General features: G+C 42.1%; 1 protein-coding gene across 3 annotated transcripts in view; it reads left to right on the forward strand.

Annotated features, from left to right (window-relative positions):
- The window catches only part of ZFYVE9 (zinc finger FYVE-type containing 9), a 170,941-nt gene that overhangs the window by 99,476 nt on the left and 50,691 nt on the right, over positions 1 to 20,774 (forward strand). For all 3 annotated transcript variants that reach the window (XM_030206156.1, XM_030206155.1, XM_030206157.1), the window contains 2 exons: positions 6,706 to 6,829; positions 18,484 to 18,606. In XM_030206156.1, the coding sequence (XP_030062016.1) occupies positions 6,706 to 6,829; positions 18,484 to 18,606 (247 nt within the window). The remainder of the gene's footprint in view (positions 1 to 6,705; positions 6,830 to 18,483; positions 18,607 to 20,774) is intronic.

A 20,774-nucleotide genomic window follows, 5' to 3' on the forward strand; every position in this document is an offset into this window, starting at 1 on the left:
CTGGTGCTTCTTTTTCAGTTGCGTGAGAAATTTTGCAGCAACTGTTCTCAGCCAGGGGTCATGTTCCAGGCTGCCTCTAATCATGGCCAACTAGACTGTGGAAACCAGTTATCACTTATAACCGTTAGTTTAATCTAAAAATGTGGACGTGGTAACCATAGTAGGAAGGAAAAAAATCCTCAGTGTTTGAAATTAATGTCAGCACACCCTGATTCCCTGACTTATTTATTTACCGCCTTTTTGAAGGAATTCACTCAAGGCAGTGTACAGTAAGAATAGGTCAAACATGAGCAATTGGCAATTACAGCAGTAAAAATAGTCAAATAACAATACAAAATATGGCATAGAGGCATATTTTCAAAGCACTTAGCCTTCCAAAGTTCCATAGAAACCTATGGAACTTTGGAAGGCTAAGTGCTTTGAAAATAGGCCTCATAGTAGACTACGTACAATGTCAACACGTAATAGAACATTTTAATTGACAGTGAAGGGTATAAGCAAAGATGGAACATAGACTTATCTATAGGATACCCGTCGGGACCCTATAGATAAGTGCTGTTTTCCCTGCTTTTGCATTATTATAACATTTGTTTTTCAATTAATAATTAGCAGTATTAAAAGCATCATAATTGTGGAGATTTTTCTGACCAGTGATTACGCACAACCCTGTGTTGGCAGTCAAGTCATTCCTAGAATGTTTTTGGATGTCTGCTTGGATATCTGAGTTCTTTTCCTCCACATTTTTAGATTAAACTGATGGTTAAAAGTGATAATTGGTTTCCATGGTCTAGTTGGTTTTGTTTACACAGTTTTTCTGTGGAGTATTTCCCTATAATCATTGGCCATGAATATAGCCACTTGGTGTTGCCATTTTTCAATTACAGCAATATGATTTTTCCTCCTCCTGCCTGACTTTGAACAGGGCTTCTATAGCGTCCTTGAACCTTCATGACCCCAGGAAGTGGGAGCCAGAAATCTAACCAGATCACACATAGCAGCATTCAGCACAACCAGTGAGCCACTTGGCCAGTCTCGCTCCAGTACTGAGGTTGTCCCTGAAAAGCAAAAGATCAAGTGACCCTTTGCTACTACTTCCACTGAAAACAAAATAGTGTGTGCAAATTGTCTTCCTTTTGTATTTCTGTAAAGTAAACACATAGAAACTTAGTCAATAAAGTCTTCATGTAGTAGCACGGAATGGTGAGAGGGAAAATGGGCCAAAAGAATTCCATACTTATTTTAAATATTTAGCAGGGCACACCTTCACTAAACAAAAGATTTTACTGAATAAAGTCCTGTACGTTTATTCTTAATACAGATGAGACAGCTTTCACAATATTTTATTTTCAGCGCACAAAAGAGCGTTGAGTTGAAGTAGTCGCAGAGGCCCATGGTACATTGATAGTTGCAGTGCTATGCATACGTTCCATATTCAGGGGTCCTTTTACTAAGGTGCGCAGAAAAATGGCCTTTGCTGGTGTAGATGTATGTATTGGATGCGCAAAGGTCCATTTTTCAGCGCATCTGCAAAAAAGGCCCTCCTTTTTTTTTTTGGCTGAAAATGGACGTGCAGCAAAATAAAAATCAGCGCGCGTCCATTTTGGACCTGAGACCTTACCGCCACCCATTGACTTAGTGGTAGGGTCTCGTGCGTTAACCGAGCGGTAATCGTCAGCGCGCGTAAACTGCTGATTACCGCCTGGTTAGCGCCATGCAGTAGAACATAGAAATTATTTTCTGCCACACGTATTGGACGCGTGTAGAAATTAGAATTACTGCCAGGGGCACGCGGTAGCTCTAATTTGACACTCATTGTACGCGCGTAGCTGCCTACACACCTTTTAACAAGGGCCCCTCGGTGTTGCAGCAGTGACTGTGCTGTATGCATGTACTTGGCTTACAAAACAAAAGATAAACATTTACCATGAGACTCGAGTCCGTCCTCTTATGGGTGTCCGAAACAAGCCAGCATTTGGTCTTAAAACAGCTCCCCTTGCTTTGCTTTTTTAAAATCATCAGCTAAGAATATTTACAATTACTACTACTACTACTATTTAGCATTTCTATAGCGCTACAAGGCATACGCAGCGCTGCACAAACATAGAAGAAAGACAGTCCCTGCTCAAAGAGCTTACAATCTAATTGCTCTGTGTACTACTTTTCACACAGTAATTTCACAGATGCTTCCTTTTGTAACTTATTTTTCCATCTTACAGCTCTTGAACCAGGGTTAACGATGGATTGTTCAACTGTGTTGAAGAAATTGTGAATAAACCGCGTTTACAAAGAGCAGAGTAACCAGAGTCTTAGACAATAGGGATCAATAGACATCTTTATGTGCATTGATGCACGTTTACTCATGTAAAAGTGTGGTTTGATTATGGTGCTTTCTTTACAGTGCAGGTAAAAGCATGCATGTGGTTTGCAGTACAAATACCCTTACCATCATTTAATAATGTTGTAGGACAAGTTGGGAGGTGAAAATACATGCAGCAATTTTTTTGTTCCGTTTTTCTTTGAGTTTGTATATATCAGATTTTTCAAAGGAAGACTTCATGGGGAATTTTCCATTGAAAATTATTTCTAACCCTTCCTGAGACTAAGGAGGGGGAGGTGTAAGGGACAAAAAAAGTATGCAATAGATATATTTCTAGACCACCTTCTTTAGACATAGTCCAGTATGCATATTATTTTCTTTATTGACTTGATGATTGCCTTCCTCCTTTGGATTTCCAACTTAAGAACATAAGAAAAGCCATGATGAGTCAAACCAAGGACTATTGAGCCCAGCATCCTGTCTGTGACAATGGCCAGTCTGGGCCACAAGTACCAAGCAGGTTCCAAAAAGCATATCTATCTTACAGCTCATGTCTAAGAATAAGTGGTGGCTTTCCTGAGTTTATCTGGTTTTTTTTTTTTTCCTACAGGAACACGTCCAAACTTATTTTGAACCTTGCTGTGTTAGTCACCGTGACTACATTCTGGGACAGCAGATTCCACAATTTAATTTAGACTGAAAGCCCACCTCTTTAACATGGCTTTTGACTCGTAACCACTCGCCTCCACCTACCCTTCTCTCCTTCCTGTACACATTAATTGATTTGATTTGCTTACTTTATTTTTTTGTCTATTAGATTGTAAGCTCTTTGAGCAGGGACTGTCTTTCTTCTATGTTTGTGCAGCGCTGCGTACGCCTTGTAGCGCTATAGAAATGCTAAATAGTAGTAGTAGTAATGTGCTGCAGGAGAAAATGCTTTACATGATTTGTTTTCCATATGTCGGTGGCTAGTTTCGTGGACTGTCATCTCGTTTTAGAGTTACTTGAAAGATTGAACAACTCTGTTCTCCATTTAACCATATTGGATCCCTTCTCAGTTGTTTTCTTTCTCCAAGCTGAAGAACTGTAACCTGTCCAGCCTCTTTTCATAATTTTCTTTATCATTTTTGTCACCCTTTTCTAAACCTTTCCTAATTCTGCTATGTCGTTTTTGAGATGGAATGATTAGAATTGAATACAAATGACAAGGTAATTTACAGATGCATGATGATATTCACAGTTCTGTTTGCCATCCCTTTTCAAAAAATTCCAAGCATTCTCTTTGCTTTTTTTTTTGGTTTTAGCAGCCATGGCACATGGAATATAACATAGTAGGTGACGGCAGAAAAAGACCTATATGGTCCATCCAGTCTGCCCAACAAGCTAAACTCATATGCGCTATTTTATATGTATACCTGACCTTGATTTGTATCTACCATTTTCAGGGCACAGACAGTAGAAGTCTGCTCAGTACTAGACTCATCTCCCAACCATTAGCCCCTCCTCCCAACCACCGGTGCTGCCACCCAATCTCCGCTAAGCTTCTGAGGATCCCTTCCTTCTGAACAGGTTTCCTTTATGTTTATCCCACACATTTTTGAATTCCGTTACCATTTTCATCTCCACCACCTCCCGCGGGAGGGCATTCCAAGTATCCACCACTCTCTCCGTGATACAGTTATAAAGGATCAGCACAACTTATGAAGGTTTTCTTCAATGGCTCCAAGATGTTTTCCTTGAGTTGTGACTCCTAACTCAGAACCCTGCATTTTGTACCTGTAATTGGAATTATTTTTCCCTCTCTTTGCACTTGTCATTCAGTTTCATATGCCATTTAGATTCCCATTCTCCTAGTCTCATAATATTCTTCTGTTTTAACAACTCGCAGCCCTCTCAATCTTCATAACCCTCTTCTGTTAATAACTTAAAATAATTGTGTTATCTGAAAATATTTTCACCTCACTTTCTGCTCCTTTTTGCAACAATACAGACGTGATGTCATGAACCTTCATTTGCAATTGCTTGGAGTTCTGTATCATTTTTATTTCCCTTCTCCTCTCGCCTAGTTCAGCCATCAGAGTGAAAGACCTTGGCTGGAGGCCCCAGACCACAGTTACTACTACTACTATTTAGCATTTCTATAGCACTGCCAGGGTTACGCAGCGCTGTATAAGTTTAACATGGGGAAGGACAGTCCCTGCTCAAGAGAGCTTACAATCTAAAGGTTACAAACGATGTAGTCAGTGTAGGTATCATGAATAGGGAAGGTGGTTATGTGCCAAAAGCAAGGGAGAAGAGATGGGCTTTGAGTAAGGACTTGAAAATGGGCAGGGACAGTTCTGTGAGAGCCCTAGTATGTGTACATTCCGAGTATAGCCATTAGGTGTCACTATTGTCCAGTGGATCTGAATGCAGTTTCTGTATTATCTCTGGTCAGATTGAGAAGCAGAAGCCTGGCTTGTGACTGAAACACACATCTCTTGTTTTTTATGACCACTGAGCCATCAGGTCATCCTTTATTGTTTTGAAGTAGTGCGTATTTTGCACAAAGTTGCAGTTTTCTGTAACTTCAGGAAGGGAAGTAGTCCACAAAAAATTGTGCAAGAAGATGCCTGTGCAGGGCACACTGATGAATTTTGTTGCCTAATTTTTAAATTTTGAACTGTGTAGACAAAAGTCCTGTTGTACCTTTTACACAGATTTTTATTTGCATTGCTTTTGTCAGTATTTTTGTTCTTGAACAACAGGTACATTCTTAGGGTGGGCAAACTAATTGCAGACTTTTCCACTTACCTTACTTTTCTGTAAAATTTGAATTGGTCCTTAAGGAATTTTTTGCATTTTATGCTTATGTTGAATATACCTTGGGTAATGAAGTTCTTTGAGAGAGAAGTTTTATTTCAGGTCAGTTGTGCAGCCTTCCTGCCTTCCTTATCCGATCAGTCGAGTACGGCTCTTGGTCACTGTGTGGATCAGTGTTCGCCATGCCTTCCGGTACATAAGTACATAAGTAGTGCCATACTGGGAAAGACCAAAGGTCCATCTAGCCCAGCATCCTGTCACCGACAGTGGCCAATCCAGGTCAAGGGCACCTGGCACGCTCCCCAAACGTAAAAACATTCCAGACAAGTTATACCTAAAAATGCGGAATTTTTCCAAGTCCATTTAATAGCGGTCTATGGACTTGTCCTTTAGGAATCTATCTAACCCCTTTTTAAACTCCGTCAAGCTAACCGCCCGTACCACGTTCTCCGGCAACGAATTCCAGAGTCTAATTACACGTTGGGTGAAGAAAAATTTTCTCCGATTCGTTTTAAATTTACCACACTGTAGCTTCAACTCATGCCCTCTAGTCCTAGTATTTTTGGATAGCGTGAACAGTCGCTTCACATCCACCCGATCCATTCCACTCATTATTTTATACACTTCTATCATATCTCCCCTCAGCCGTCTCTTCTCCAAGCTGAAAAGCCCTAGCCTTCTCAGCCTCTCTTCATAGGAAAGTCGTCCCATCCCCACTATCATTTTCGTCGCCCTTCGCTGTACCTTTTCCAATTCTACTATATCTTTTTTGAGATACGGAGACCAGTACTGAACACAATACTCCAGGTGCGGTCGCACCATGGAGCGATACAACGGCATTATAACATCCGCACACCTGGACTCCATACCCTTCCTAATAACACCCAACATTCTATTCGCTTTCCTAGCCGCAGCAGCACACTGAGCAGAAGGTTTCAGCGTATCATCGACGACGACACCCAGATCCCTTTCTTGATCCGTAACTCCTAATGCGGAACCTTGCAAGACGTAGCTATAATTCGGGTTCCTCTTACCCACATGCATCACTTTGCACTTGTCAACATTGAACTTCATCTGCCACTTGCACGCCCATTCTCCCAGTCTCGCAAGGTCCTCCTGTAATCGTTCACATTCCTCCTGCGACTTGACGACCCTGAATAATTTTGTGTCATCGGCGAATTTAATTACCTCACTAGTTATTCCCATCTCTAGGTCATTTATAAATACATTAAAAAGCAACGGACCCAGCACAGACCCCTGCGGGACCCCACTAACTACCCTCCTCCACTGAGAATACTGGCCACGCAATCCTACTCTCTGCTTCCTATCTTTCAACCAGTTCTTAATCCATAATAATACCCTACCTCCGATTCCATGACTCACAGATTATTTCAGTTCTTTTTGAATGACTCCTTTCACAGAGATTGTTTTTGTTAACAAATCTCTATGAAAGAAAAATTCTGGAATGTTTGTGAGTTTTCCAGAAATCCTGAGTCTTCCTCTTGCACTGTGTTCTGAGTGTACAGAGCTGGTTTGTACTTCGTAGTGATGTCTCTCTGTATTTTCTTACTGTTTATGTTTTAAAGACTGAAAACTCTTCTGGATTTTCTGGGAATATGCCTCAGGTTGGGAGCCCAGTTGGAAGTGCAATGAATCTAATCCCTGAAGATGGCCTCCCTCCAATTCTTATCTCTACAGGAGTGAAAGGAGGTAAGTGGTATAGGAAAAGAGGAAGGGGTTTGTACTATCTTTCTGTGGTACAATCAAAATGGTTTACATATTATATACAGGTACTGATACAGGTTCAGGGGAATGCAGTAACTGAATGCCAAGTTTTTTCAGTAGAAGTTTTCATTGTAAACCGCTGTGATTCATTCAGGCCGAGCGATATGTCAAATTTTAATAAAGTAAACTTTATTACACCCTTGGTGGACTGGGGACATTGTATGTTATATCAATAGAAATCAAACAAAATAAAACATGGAAAAGAAAATAAGATGATACCTTTTTTATTGGACATAACTTAATACATTTCTTGATTAGCTTTTGAAGGTTGCTCTTCTTCCTCAGATCGGAAATAAGCAAATGTGCTAGCTGACAGTGTATATACAGTGGTGGAAATAAGTATTTGATCCCTTGCTGATTTTGTAAGTTTGCCCACTGACAAAGACATGAGCAGCCCATAATTGAAGGGTAGGTTATTGGTAACAGTGAGAGATAGCACATCACAAATTAAATCCGGAAAATCACATTGTGGAAAGTATATGAATTTATTTGCATTCTGCAGAGGGAAATAAGTATTTGATCCCCCACCAACCAGTAAGAGATCTGGCCCCTACAGACCAGGTAGATGCTCCAAATCAACTCGTTACCTGCATGACAGACAGCTGTCGGCAATGGTCACCTGTATGAAAGACACCTGTCCACAGACTCAGTGAATCAGTCAGACTCTAACCTCTACAAAATGGCCAAGAGCAAGGAGCTGTCTAAGGATGTCAGGGACAAGATCATACACCTGCACAAGGCTGGAATGGGCTACAAAACCATCAGTAAGACGCTGGGCGAGAAGGAGACAACTGTTGGTGCCATAGTAAGAAAATGGAAGAAGTACAAAATGACTGTCAATCGACAAAGATCTGGGGCTCCACGCAAAATCTCACCTCGTGGGGTATCCTTGATCATGAGGAAGGTTAGAAATCAGCCTACAACTACAAGGGGGGAACTTGTCAATGATCTCAAGGCAGCTGGGACCACTGTCACCACGAAAACCATTGGTAACACATTACGACATAACGGATTGCAATCCTGCAGTGCCCGCAAGGTCCCCCTGCTCCGGAAGGCACATGTGACGGCCCGTCTGAAGTTTGCCAGTGAACACCTGGATGATGCCGAGAGTGATTGGGAGAAGGTGCTGTGGTCAGATGAGACAAAAATTGAGCTCTTTGGCATGAACTCAACTCGCCGTGTTTGGAGGAAGAGAAATGCTGCCTATGACCCAAAGAACACCGTCCCCACTGTCAAGCATGGAGGTGGAAATGTTATGTTTTGGGGGTGTTTCTCTGCTAAGGGCACAGGACTACTTCACCGCATCAATGGGAGAATGGATGGGGCCATGTACCGTACAATTCTGAGTGACAACCTCCTTCCCTCCGCCAGGGCCTTAAAAATTGGTCGTGGCTGGGTCTTCCAGCACGACAATGACCCAAAACATACAGCCAAGGCAACAAAGGAGTGGCTCAGGAAGAAGCACATTAGGGTCATGGAGTGGCCTAGCCAGTCACCAGACCTTAATCCCATTGAAAACTTATGGAGGGAGCTGAAGCTGCGAGTTGCCAAGCGACAGCCCAGAACTCTTAATGATTTAGAGATGATCTGCAAAGAGGAGTGGACCAAAATTCCTCCTGACATGTGTGCAAACCTCATCATCAACTACAGAAGACGTCTGACCGCTGTGCTTGCCAACAAGGGTTTTGCCACCAAGTATTAGGTCTTGTTTGCCAGAGGGATTAAATACTTATTTCCCTCTGCAGAATGCAAATAAATTCATATACTTTCCACAATGTGATTTTCCGGATTTAATTTGTGATGTGCTATCTCTCACTGTTACCAATAACCTACCCTTCAATTATGGGCTGCTCATGTCTTTGTCAGTGGGCAAACTTACAAAATCAGCAAGGGATCAAATACTTATTCCTTAGCATCCCTCCGGACCGGACCAGGATTGGACTGATGGGTTGTGCTCGCCTACCAGCAGGTGGAGACTGAGAAAAAACTCTGACTCTAGAGAGCCAATAGGAGCCCTGGCCATGTGACCTTAGCCTCAGTATTTTCTCAGTCTCCCAGCAGGTAGGAAGTGAGCCCATTAGTCTCTCTCCTTTTCTCTTTAGATATTACAGATATTTGTGATAATTCTTCTGTGCCTGGAATCTTATTTAGAGGCTTGACAGGGTTTCCTTTCTCTTCTTTCTTTGACAGCCTCGGGGGTGTTAAACTCGGGTGTCTCGAGTCCACCCCCCTTCCTCCCCATCTCCCTGGCTTAGCAGGGAAGGGCCGTCCCTTTCTCTGGAAAGGTGTACCGTCTTTGGGAGAGGCAGCCACTTTCAACAGGTAGCTGCTTTAAAAGAATTAAATCAAATAAAAGTAAATTCAAAGAAGCAGCCTTTCTTTCCCCAGACTTCTAACGAGCAGGCAGCTCCAGTGTTTTATTATGATTGAGGGGTTATAAAAAAAAAAAAAAAAAAAAACAAACAGAAGAAAATAATTCAGTATCTGTGACTTTAAACAGCGATTTTTCTCGTCAGATTTAATTTCCTCCATTTTCTTGCGTTTTGGCGGCGGCAGTTTAAACAAATGAAAAAAAAAAAAAAAAAAGAAAGGTGCGAACCGCGTAAGCGCGGCCACCTGTTTTTTCCGATATGGCTTAAAAGTTCAAACAGCTGCTGTCGGTCAGCGTCGCGCAGTTCACGCAGCCGGAACATGTAAATTTTGCTCTCCCTTCAAGGTTTCTTCGGGTCCGGTGCTGCCTCCAGTTTTTTCGGGGCCTTTTTCGCCGGCTGTTGTTTCTTCGCCGTTCCACTGGGCTCCGCTTGTTCGGAGGTGTCGGGCGCGCTGTCGACGATCGCCACAGGGCCAGTGGAGCGAACGGCGGCCATTTTGTTTCTCCCTCCATCTTATCAGTCGGGGATCTCTCTGCTGAAGGTAAGGCTGCAGTTCATAGAGCAGTTCGGCTCCAAGATGTGTACACTTTTGTATGTGCTGAACGGCGTATTCTAAAATGCTCTTCACATCAGCAGGCAATATTTGGTTGAAAGGGGGCTCCTTTCATATATGGATATATAACAAGCTTTTCTTCTTTTAAATTTCTATGTATCATGGGGCTGTTAACACTAGTTTTTTCTGGTGCTCAGTCATTTTTCATTGCCTGGTGGAAAATCTGCATCTTATCATAATATCATAATTCATTTCAAGCATTTTCCTCAATAGCTGTAGTATTATACAGTGTTTTAAGAACTTTAGAAACTTTCTCTATAGGCATAGAGTAAATTTCTGTCTTTCTCATTCCCTGGTGAATAGGACTACATTGTCTAAGAGTCAATTGATTGGTACTTTGCAATTCTGACCATAATATCTTAGTTCCTTTCAAGCATTTTACTCCATGCGTATGATGTTATATAGTGTTTTAAGAACTTAACAGACACTCTCAATGGCTGTAGTGTTACACAGTGTTTTCTTTTTCCGACTTTAAGAAGCCTTCTCTAGAGGCATACAGTATATTGTTCAGATGCCATGGGGATATATCAGCTCTTTCATATTCTCTGAGGGACAGTCCTGTCTACCAAGCTCCCAGTCACTCAGCTGCCTTAGCAGGCATGCTTTATTCATGTCTTCCCTTCTTTTCCAACTGCCTTGAAGCCTCTCATTTTCATTTTAGCTTTCTTCTGGTTTTTACAGGACATATGGTCACTTAGAGAATAAAGTCATCCTTTCACTTAAAGATAGTGGACGGTCCTCAAACCATCTACTCGTGTTTGTCACTACTCTATCAGTTCAGCATTGGCAGATTATAAACATCCTGGTTTGGTCCAGTATGCCTATACATACCATCTGCTATGTCTTCCTCTTCCTTAGAGACCTGATGTTATATCAAGCTTTCTTGAATTCAGATACAGTCTTGTCTACACTGCCTTCACCAAGTGGCTGTGGCACAACTTCACTTTTTTCGTTACAGGTAATTTCCAAGTTTGTCCTTTTTCATTTTCATTCTATGCGCCTTCACTCCAGAGTGTTCTTTCAATTGGAAGGGGATTCACTCACTTCCTGTGTATTTATACCATAGGTACATAAGTATGGTTATGCTGGGTAAGGCCTAAAGTCCATCAAGTCCAGCATTCATATCTAATGGGCATAGGTACATAAGTTTTGCCATTCTGGGGAAGCTCAAATGTCCACCTTTCTACAGCCAGAACAGCATTAAAGAAAAGAAAAAAAAAAAAAACAAAAAAAAAAAAACCTCTCACGAGAGTATCGAACAGAAATCTCTGCTCCAAAAGCAAGGCTTTGCAGTAATTCTGCAAACTAACGCATACAATATTTGCCATGGCTGTTCACCACTAGAAACACCGGGGACCCTGGGCCTAGGTTCGGTGTTTTAACCTGAAACAAGCTCAACATTCATATCTATTGGGTGTGAGTCTGGTACTACTACTACTACTTAACATTTCTAGAGCGCTACTAGGGTTACGCAGTGCTGTACAAATTAACAAAGAAGGACGTTCCCTGCTCAAAGGAGCTTACAATCTACCTCTCAGTGAGGGAGGACGCATGACCGTGGTACGTGGATTAGTGGTATGTGGATTAGGGAGATCCAAGAAATTACAGGCCGGTGAATCAGACGTTCATACTGGGACAATTTTTTTCTGTCCGGAGCGTACTACCATAGCTGGTGGACTCCTATATTCAGAACTTTCTATATTCAGAACTTACCCAACTATGGAACGCCATAGAGATAGGGTTGGAGTTTGTAGCCCTATTTAACTGGTGTCCTTGGTCACCCTTCCTCTTCTCCTCAGGATCCAGAGAATGGCTAGTTTTTTGCTTATGCATTAACCGGTCATTTTCAGCAGTACTCTCTCTTCCGTTCTTTTATAGATCTAAGAGGATGTTCATTGCGCTCTTAGGGTCATTTCATTCTTACCTAGACGACTGCCTAATTGGAGAAAGTCTTATCAGCAGAGTTCTCAGGTCACGCACCGGGTGTTGCATTTCTTACAGTCTCTAGGTTGGGTGGTGATTGTAGCCAGGCTTCTCATTTGATCTCTCATTTGATCTCTCATCAGATATCTCTGATTTTCTCTTTGTTTAGTCAGGTTGGTGCACAGTCTTTTGTCTCCTCTGCAAACATCCCAGTTTATATTTTTCTTGGTGACCTTGGGCCTTCGGCCATTTCCTCGCTCTATTCTGCAGAATGCAATTTTACTTTCTAATGCCCAAGAAGGAATTTTCCTTCATCCTATTGCGAATCTCAGGGTCATCAATCGCACTATTTAAGTGTCATCTAGTTATCTCAAGAACCTTAGTTCTGTCATTGGGATGCTTCGTGCAGTACACTTTTTGGCAGAAGCTTGTTTGTATATATTTTTTTTCTGGGGGACCTCAGCAATTCGTTTTACCTTCGGGTGAATTTTGTTTTCCCTACTGACAAACAAGGCGGAGAGAGCTATGTTGGTCCTTGCCATGGCAATGGGTTATGTCATCCGCCAAGGAGGAGTTAAGAGTATACTCTTGAGTTTGTACTCATTTTTTCTTAGTTGTGTCACCCTGCATTTAGGTGAATGGACTCTCATTTTTTCAGCCTTACTTCCTCACTGCGACACTTCAGGGCTATCTCTTTTTGCCTTCAGGCTCACGAACATTTCTTGCTTCTTCCGTTCAGCAACAGTCTTGACGGAGACAGGGACAGATGCCAACGTCCAGCAGGGGTTTTTCAGCCTTCTTTATGCGTTTCTTCCATCATCTCACTAGGTGTTTACGCAGAACCAAGGCACCCTTCTACATCCGGACCCCCAGTCACTCAAACTTATGGCGTGGTTACTGGGTCTGCAACATCTTTGATATTTTCGCAGGAAGTACTTCAAGTTTTAATTGCTTCCAGACAGAAATCTACATTAAAGTCCTATGAATCAAAGTGGCGACGGTTCACTCTGTGGTACTCCTCTCGCCACTTCATTCCACAAACAGTATCCATTTTGCATGTTTTGGAATATCTTCTGCATCTTGCAAAATCTTGTCTGTCTTACTCATCCATTAGAGTTCATTTGGCAGCTCTATCAGTGATGCATGATACTGTTGACAACCGCACGCTTATGCAGCATCCACTGTCAAAGCGGTTTCTTAAAGGAGTCCTGCACCTGTACCTCCCGCTTCGTCCACCAGCTAGGTGAACTAGGTGAACAGACTCTTAAAGTTCTGTTTTCTAGTAGCCATAACTTTTTCTATAAAGTTTTCCTCTTCAAGCAGTGTTTCCCAGTAGCCATTGCAGCAAGTAGATCTATGTGTGGAATACTTCTACGGTTGGTAACTTCTTTTCGGTCTGCTGTAGTTTAAAGTTTTCACCTTTCCCAATCGTTTTTTTCTTATTGGTTTTGTCCTTCTAGCCAGTAGGCGTAAAAGTTTTTCATTGTTTCTAACCCGCTATATCGCGAAGGATCAAGGAAATGAGAATGTCTATTTCTCTTCTCGCTGAGAGGGCAGTTCCACAGCGTATTACAACATATTCCACAACTTCAGAAGCGGGCTCTATTCTTACTATGGCGATTTTTGGTGCTCTCGGTGCACATTGGTAAGTTGGCAACTTAGTCCTAGTTTCATTTTATTTTGCTCATTGGGACACACTACATGTTAGTTGTCGCCAGGTGGCCTATGCAGCATGAACATTTCTCTGCAGTTTTCATAGGGTCCCTCCCTTCAGATTACTGCTTTGGTACTTCCCATCAGTCCAATCCTGGTCCGGTCCGGAGGGATGCTAAGGAAGGAGAAATTAGATCTTACCTGCTAATTTGCTTTCCTTTAGTCCCTCCGGACCGGACCAGGCCCCTCCCATGTTCTCTCTACTCTTTAGCTTCTTTTATTAAGTAGGAAGTGTATTCAGTAGGAAGTGTATTCATTCCTTTACGATTCGTGGAACAATACTATATATATATACAGAACTTTACGTGGTCTATACCACTTCTCTGGTGGTTGCTGGTGAGCTCAATTGCTGGAATCTATCTATAAAACCTTAAATACGCCATACCACTTCTCTGGTGAGAGTTGTGGCTGAGCTCAGTTGCTGGAAAATCTATAAAACCTTAAATATGATTTACCACTTTTCTGGTGAGAGTTGCTGGTAAGCTCAGTTGATGGAATATATATAAAATCTTAAGTGGGCCATACCACTTCTCTGGTGAGAGTTGCTGGTGAGCTATAAGACAAGTGAGCCATACCACTTCTCTGGTGAGAGTTGCGGGTGAGCTATATTATACGTGAGCCATACCACTTCTCTGGGGAGAGTTGCTGGTGAGCTATATTACATGTGAGCCATATCGCTTCTCTGGTGAGAGTTGCTGGTGAGCTATAGTACAAGTGAGCCATACCACTTCTCTAGTGAGAGTTGCTGGTGAGCTGTAATACATATTGGGCCATACCACTTCTCTGGTGAGAGTTGCTGGTGAGCTCTGATACTTGGCATTGCCGAGTGCTTTGTGGCTGCTAGGATTCCATACGGCACAGAAGGTCTTTCTTTCTTTCCTGCTTTGTTATTCAAATACTGAGGCTAAGGTCACATGGCCAGGGCTCCTATTGGCTCTCTAGAGTCAGAGTTTTTTCTCAGTCTCCACCTGCTGGTAGGCGAGCACAACCCATCAGTCCAATCCTGGTCCGGTCCGGAGGGACTAAAGGAAAGCAAATTAGCAGGTAAGATCTAATTTCTCCTTTCCACCACTGTAAGTGAAAACATTCAAGCATTACTATGACAGTAAAATAGATACCATTGGAGATTCTACATGGAATGTTGCTACTACTGGAGATTCTACATGGAATGTTGCTATTCCACTAGCAACATTCCATGTAGAAGGCTGCGCAGGCTTCTGTTTCTGTGAGTCTGAGTCTGTGAGTCCTGCACTTACGTGCAGGACGTCAGACTCACAGAAGCAGAAGCCTGCGCAGCCACATTGGTGATCTGCAAGGGCCGACTTCTACATGGAATGTTGCTAGTGGAATAGCAACATTCCATGTAGAATCTATAGAAATCAAACAAAATAAAACATGGAAAAGAAAATAAGATGATACCTTTTTTATTGGACATAACTTAATACATTTCTTGATTAGCTTTCGAAGGTCGCCCTTCTTCCTCAGATCGGAAATAAGCAAATGTGCTAGCTGACAGTGTATATAAGTGAAAACATTCAAGCATTACTATGACAGTAAAATAGATACCATTGGAGATTCTACATGGAATGTTGCTACTATTGGAGATTCTACATGGAATGTTGCTATTCCACTAGCAACATTCCATGTAGAAGGCTGCGCAGGCTTCTGTTTCTGTGAGTCTGACGTCCTGCACGTACGTGCAGGACGTCAGACTCACAGAAGCAGAAGCCTGCGCAGCCACATTGGTGATCTACAAGGGCCGACTTCTACATGGAATGTTGCTAGTGGAATAGCAACATTCCATGTAGAATCTATAGAAATCAAACAAAATAAAACATGGAAAAGAAAATAAGATGATACCTTTTTTTATTGGACATAACTTAATACATTTCTTGATTAGCTTTCGAAGGTTGCCCTTCTTCCTCAGATGGGAAATAAGCAAATGTGGTAGCAGATAGTATATATGAGAGAAGCATCAAAGCATTACTTTGACTGTCTGACAGAGTGGGAGGGTGGGGGTATGCATGGGGACATCAAAGCATTTCATTGATATTCTAACAGGATGATATGCTTTGATGTCCCCATGCATACCTCCTACCCACCCCCATCCTCCCACCCTGTCAGACTGTCATAGTAATGCTTGAATGTTTTCACTTATATACACTGTCAGCTAGCACATTTGCTTATTTCCGATCTGAGGAAGAAGGGCAACCTTCGAAAGCTAATCAAGAAATGTATTAAGTTATGTCCAATAAAAAAGGTATCATCTTATTTTCTTTTCCATGTTTTATTTTGTTTGATTTCTATAGATTCTACATTGAATGTTGCTATTCCACTAGCAACATTCCATGTAGAAGTCGGCCCTTGTAGATCACCAATGTGGCCGCGCAGGCTTCTGCTTCTGTGAGTCTGACGTCCTGCACGTACGTGCAGGACGTCAGACTCACAGAAACAGAAGCCTGCGCAGCCTTCTACATGGAATGTTGCTAGTGGAATAGCAACATTCCATGTAGAATCTCCAATAGTAGCAACATTCCATGTAGAATCTCCAATGGTATCTATTTTACTGTCATAGTAATGCTTGAATGTTTTCAATTATATACACTGTTAGCTAGCACATTTGCTTATTTCCGATCTGAGGAAGAAGGGCGACCTTCGAAAGCTAATCAAGAAATGTATTAAGTTATGTCCAATAAAAAAGGTATCATCTTATTTTCTTTTCCATGTTTTATTTTGTTTGATTTCTATAGATTCTACATGAAATGTTGCTATTCCACTAGCAACATTCCATGTAGAAGTCGGCCCTTGCAGATCACCAATGTGGCCGCGCAGACTTCTGCTTCTGTGAGTCTGACGTCCTGCACGTACGTGCAGGACGTCAGACTCACAGAAACAGAAGCCTGCGCAGCCTTCTACATGGAATGTTGCTAGTGGAATAGCAACATTCCATGTAGAATCTCCAATAGTAGCAACATTCCATGTAGAATCTCCAATGGTATCTATTTTACTGTCATAGTAATGCTTGAATGTTTTCACTTATATACACTGTCAGCTAGCACATTTGCTTATTTCCGATCTGAGGAAGAAGGGCAACCTTCGAAAGCTAATCAAGAAATGTATTAAGTTATGTCCAATAAAAAAGGTATCATCTTATTTTCTTTTCCATGTTTTATTTTGTTTGATTTCTATGGATTCTACATGGAATGTTGCTATTCCATGTAGAAGTCGGCCCTTGCGGATCACCAATGTGGCCGCGCAGGCTTCTGCTTCTGTACGTGCAGGACGTCAGACTCACAGAAACAGAAGCCTGCGCAGCCTTCTACATGGAATGTTGCTAGTGGAATAGCAACATTCCATGTAGAATCTCCAATAGTAGCAACATTCCATGTAGAATCTCCAATGGTATCTATTTTACTGTCATAGTAATGCTTGAATGTTTTCACTTATATACACTGTCAGCTAGCACATTTGCTTATTTCCGATCTGACGAAGAAGGGCAACCTTCGAAAGCTAATCAAGAAATGTATTATGTCCAATAAAAAAGATATCATCTCATTTTCTTTTCCATGTTTTATTTTGTTTGATTTCTATTGATAACCTTAAGAGTGGACTAACACGGCTACCACACTCCTCTACTTATGTTATATCAGAAACCAGATCTGCAGATGGGTTCCTGAGATAGCAGTGACTATTCACCAGTAATCCAGCTTTGTTTTACCATTTCTTCCCCCAGCTATATATGAGGGTTTATTAATGTAATGATTAAGTTACCCTTTTTGCTCAAAGCTATCATGTGAATAGGTGAGAGAAGTCTGCAGGTCAGTTTGCTGGCACAGTTTTGACGCTGTATGTCCTCTGCCTAGGGGTTTAATTTCCATGAGCTTCAAGAAATCACCAGGACAAAAAATGGCCCCAAAGTTATTAAGTTTAGAAAAAAGGCTGAGTCAGTTATAGCTGGCTAGAACAAGGAGTGCTGGAGGCCTTCATGAGGGACATAGTCACAGAAATCATGTGCTCATTGCAGCTTCTCTAGATTCTAAATAAGAATCTGTACTATAATAAAAAGCACCTCCAACGTTCTGAAGCTGACTCCGTGGCTTCACTGAAGTGAAGGGTTCGTAAGGTTCGTCAGTCTGTCACCATCTCTCTGGGCCCCGCCCTCGCGTCAAAATGGGATGACGTCGAGGGCGACGGACCTATCAGAGGCGCGAGGGCGGGGCTGAGAGAGATGGTGACAGACTGACGAATCTGACGAACGTTATGAACCCTTCAGTGAAGCCACGGAGTCAGCTTCACAACGTTGCAGGTGCGTTTATTACACTACACAGCTCCCTAATTTTGCAGTTAAACATCACAGGGTGGGGGGGGGAAGAGGGAGGCCAATGACCCTGGAACTGGGAGGGAGGGAGAGAGGGGGGGCAATGACCCTGGAACTGGGTGGGTGGGAGAGAGGGGGGGTGGATCCTGGAACTTGGAGGGGGGGCGGGAGGACCCTGAAACTGGGAGGGAGGGTGACCCTGCAACTGGGAGGGAGGGGGAGAGGGCCGACCCTGCAACTGGGAGGGAGGGGGAGAGGGCCAACCCTGCAACTAGGAGGGGGAGGGAGGGGGGGCCCTGGCACACACTCTCATTCTCACACAAACACTCTCGCACCCAGTCTCACACACAGCTAGTGCCCGTTTCATTTGTGTCAGAAACGGGCCTTTATTCCTAGTTTATAAAATAAAGTGCTAAATGCACCAGTGTCCAGGAAGTGGCTTTAAGGAGCCTCCGGCAGTGTCTTCTGGTTAGCTCTGCACTAGCAGAAAATGGTTTGTGCTCTTTTTGTGTTTTTACATTGAATATAAAGTGTTTAAAATGGCTAGAGGTGCACACAGCTGTGGCTGGCCTGTGTCTGAAAGTATTCAGTGGTGTGAATAAATGCCCCTGGGTTCACTTCCTGTCCCATCCTCTTGCAGATTATGCAGTAGAAGAGAGGCCATCCCAGATGTCAGTGATGCAGCAGTTAGAGGACGGTGGACCTGATCCCCTTGTGTTTGTTTTAAATGCAAATCTTCTGGCCATGGTTAAAATTGTAAATTGTAAGTAGCTGCAAAAAAAAAAAAAAAAACCCTGAAAAAATGTGTTGGTGGTCTGGAACCTGTAGTATGACTGGAGGAAGGCTAGTTTTTGCTTATGCATTTTTTTTTGTTTGATGTAGCCTTTTCTGTTACATGGATAGATTAGTCAGGGACTTTCTTGCACCCTGTAATCTTGTTACAGCTTGTTTACTAAGGTAACCTGCTGGCATGAAACTGGGTTTTTTATTTTTATTGCCAGGTATTTGTGATCTGGATTGGCCACTGTTGGAAACAGGATGCAGGGCTTGATGGACCTTTGGTCTTTCCCAGTATGGCAATACTTATGTACTTATGTAAAACAAAGTGCTCTTATGATGAAGGATGCCTGTTAGACACTCACAGGCTCTGCCCGTGTAATTTATCTTGAGAATATTTTTTTTTTGTTTTTGTTACATTTGTACCCCGCGCTTTCCCACTCGTGGCAGGCTCAGTGCGGCTTACATGGGGCAATGGAGGGTTAAGTGACTTGCCCAGAGTCACAAGGAGCTGCCTGTGCCTGAAGTGGGAATCAAACTCAGTTCCTCAGTTCCCCAGGACCAAAGTCCACCACCCTAACCACTAGGCCACTCCTCCCTTTGATCATTCTGCTGCTGACTAACTAGAGTTTATCCTCTACCTAACAACCCATGTTGCAGATTAGTCTAGGCCAGTGATTCTCAACAACCTTTCTTCTGTTGTATATGGCATAATTAACACTGAAATTCACAGCTAAACAACAACAAGAAATTTTTAAACATTTCATTGTTGGATGCAAGGGAAATATAAAATATTCTTAAACAGAATTTACTTTGTTTTATAAACTGTTGTTAAATATAAAATTACTTTTTCTCAAATAAGTTTTCATTTTGACTGACTTAGAAACCTGAGACTAATCTGTTGCATGTAACACATTCTTCTTATCATATTAACCCTTCCAACTGCAATGATTAACATTTCCCTGTAGACATGTTCCCGTATTGTCATTTGTCTCTTTTACTATTGTACAATGAAATGCTTTGATGTCCCCATGCATACCTCCTACCCACCCCATCCTCCCACCCTGTCAGACTGTCATAGTAATGCTTGAATGTTTTCACTTATATACACTGTCAGCACATTTGCTTATTTCCGATCTGAGGAAGAAGGGCAACCTTCGAAAGCTAATCAAGAAATGTATTAAGTTATGTCCAATAAAAAAGGTATCATCTTATTTTCTTTTCCATGTTTTATTTTTGTTTGATTTCCATTGATAACCTTTAAGAGTGGACTAACACGGCTACCACACCTCTCTACTATTGTACAAAGAAAATGCCAAATATCATCATAATATATACATTATTTTAATGTTGCTCTTTCCTATTCTCTGTACCTATTCAAATAAAGATACATTGAATAGGAACTGATAATAAAATGGTTAATATCTGTATCGGCCTTACCTTTCGTGTTGTAGACTTCTCATTACACTATCTCAAAAAAACAAAAAAAGATATAGCGGGACTCTAAGAGGTACAAAGAAATGGAAAGGAACTGATAATGGGGGCGAAATGGCCCCCTTCTGAAGAAAGGTAAACAGGGTTTTTCAGCTTGTAGAAAATATGACTGAGGGGATATGATGGAAGTCTATACAATCATGAATGGAACAGGTAAATAAAGGGAATGATTGTTACTCTTTAAATAAGAACATAAGAGCAGCCATACTGGGTCAGACCAGTGGTCCACCTGGCCCACTATCCTGTTTCCAACACTGGCCAAGCCAGGTCACAAGTACCTGGCAGAACCCAGATTGTGGCAATATTCCATGCTACCAGTCTCGGGGCAAGCCGTGGCTTCCCTATGTCTGTCTCAATAGCAACAGACTTTTCCTCCAGGAACTTATTTAAACCTTTTTTTTTTTAAACCCAGATATGCTAACCACTGTTACTGCATTCTCTGGCAAAGAGTTCCATAGTTTAACTAGCACATGGGGACACTCCATGAAACTAATAGGTGGTTGTGGAATTGTGGAAATATTTTTGCCAAAGTATGTGGTTAAGCTCCTGAAGGAAATGTCCATAAACAGTTAGCCAGGACAAGCACTTGGAGGACATGTGTCCACTGTCTGTCACTGGGAGAGAGCAACAAGAAAATGATCTGGTGTTACTTAGGGGGGT

This window comes from Microcaecilia unicolor, chromosome 6 (assembly GCF_901765095.1).
Source record: "Microcaecilia unicolor chromosome 6, aMicUni1.1, whole genome shotgun sequence".
NCBI lineage: Eukaryota > Metazoa > Chordata > Amphibia > Gymnophiona > Siphonopidae > Microcaecilia > Microcaecilia unicolor.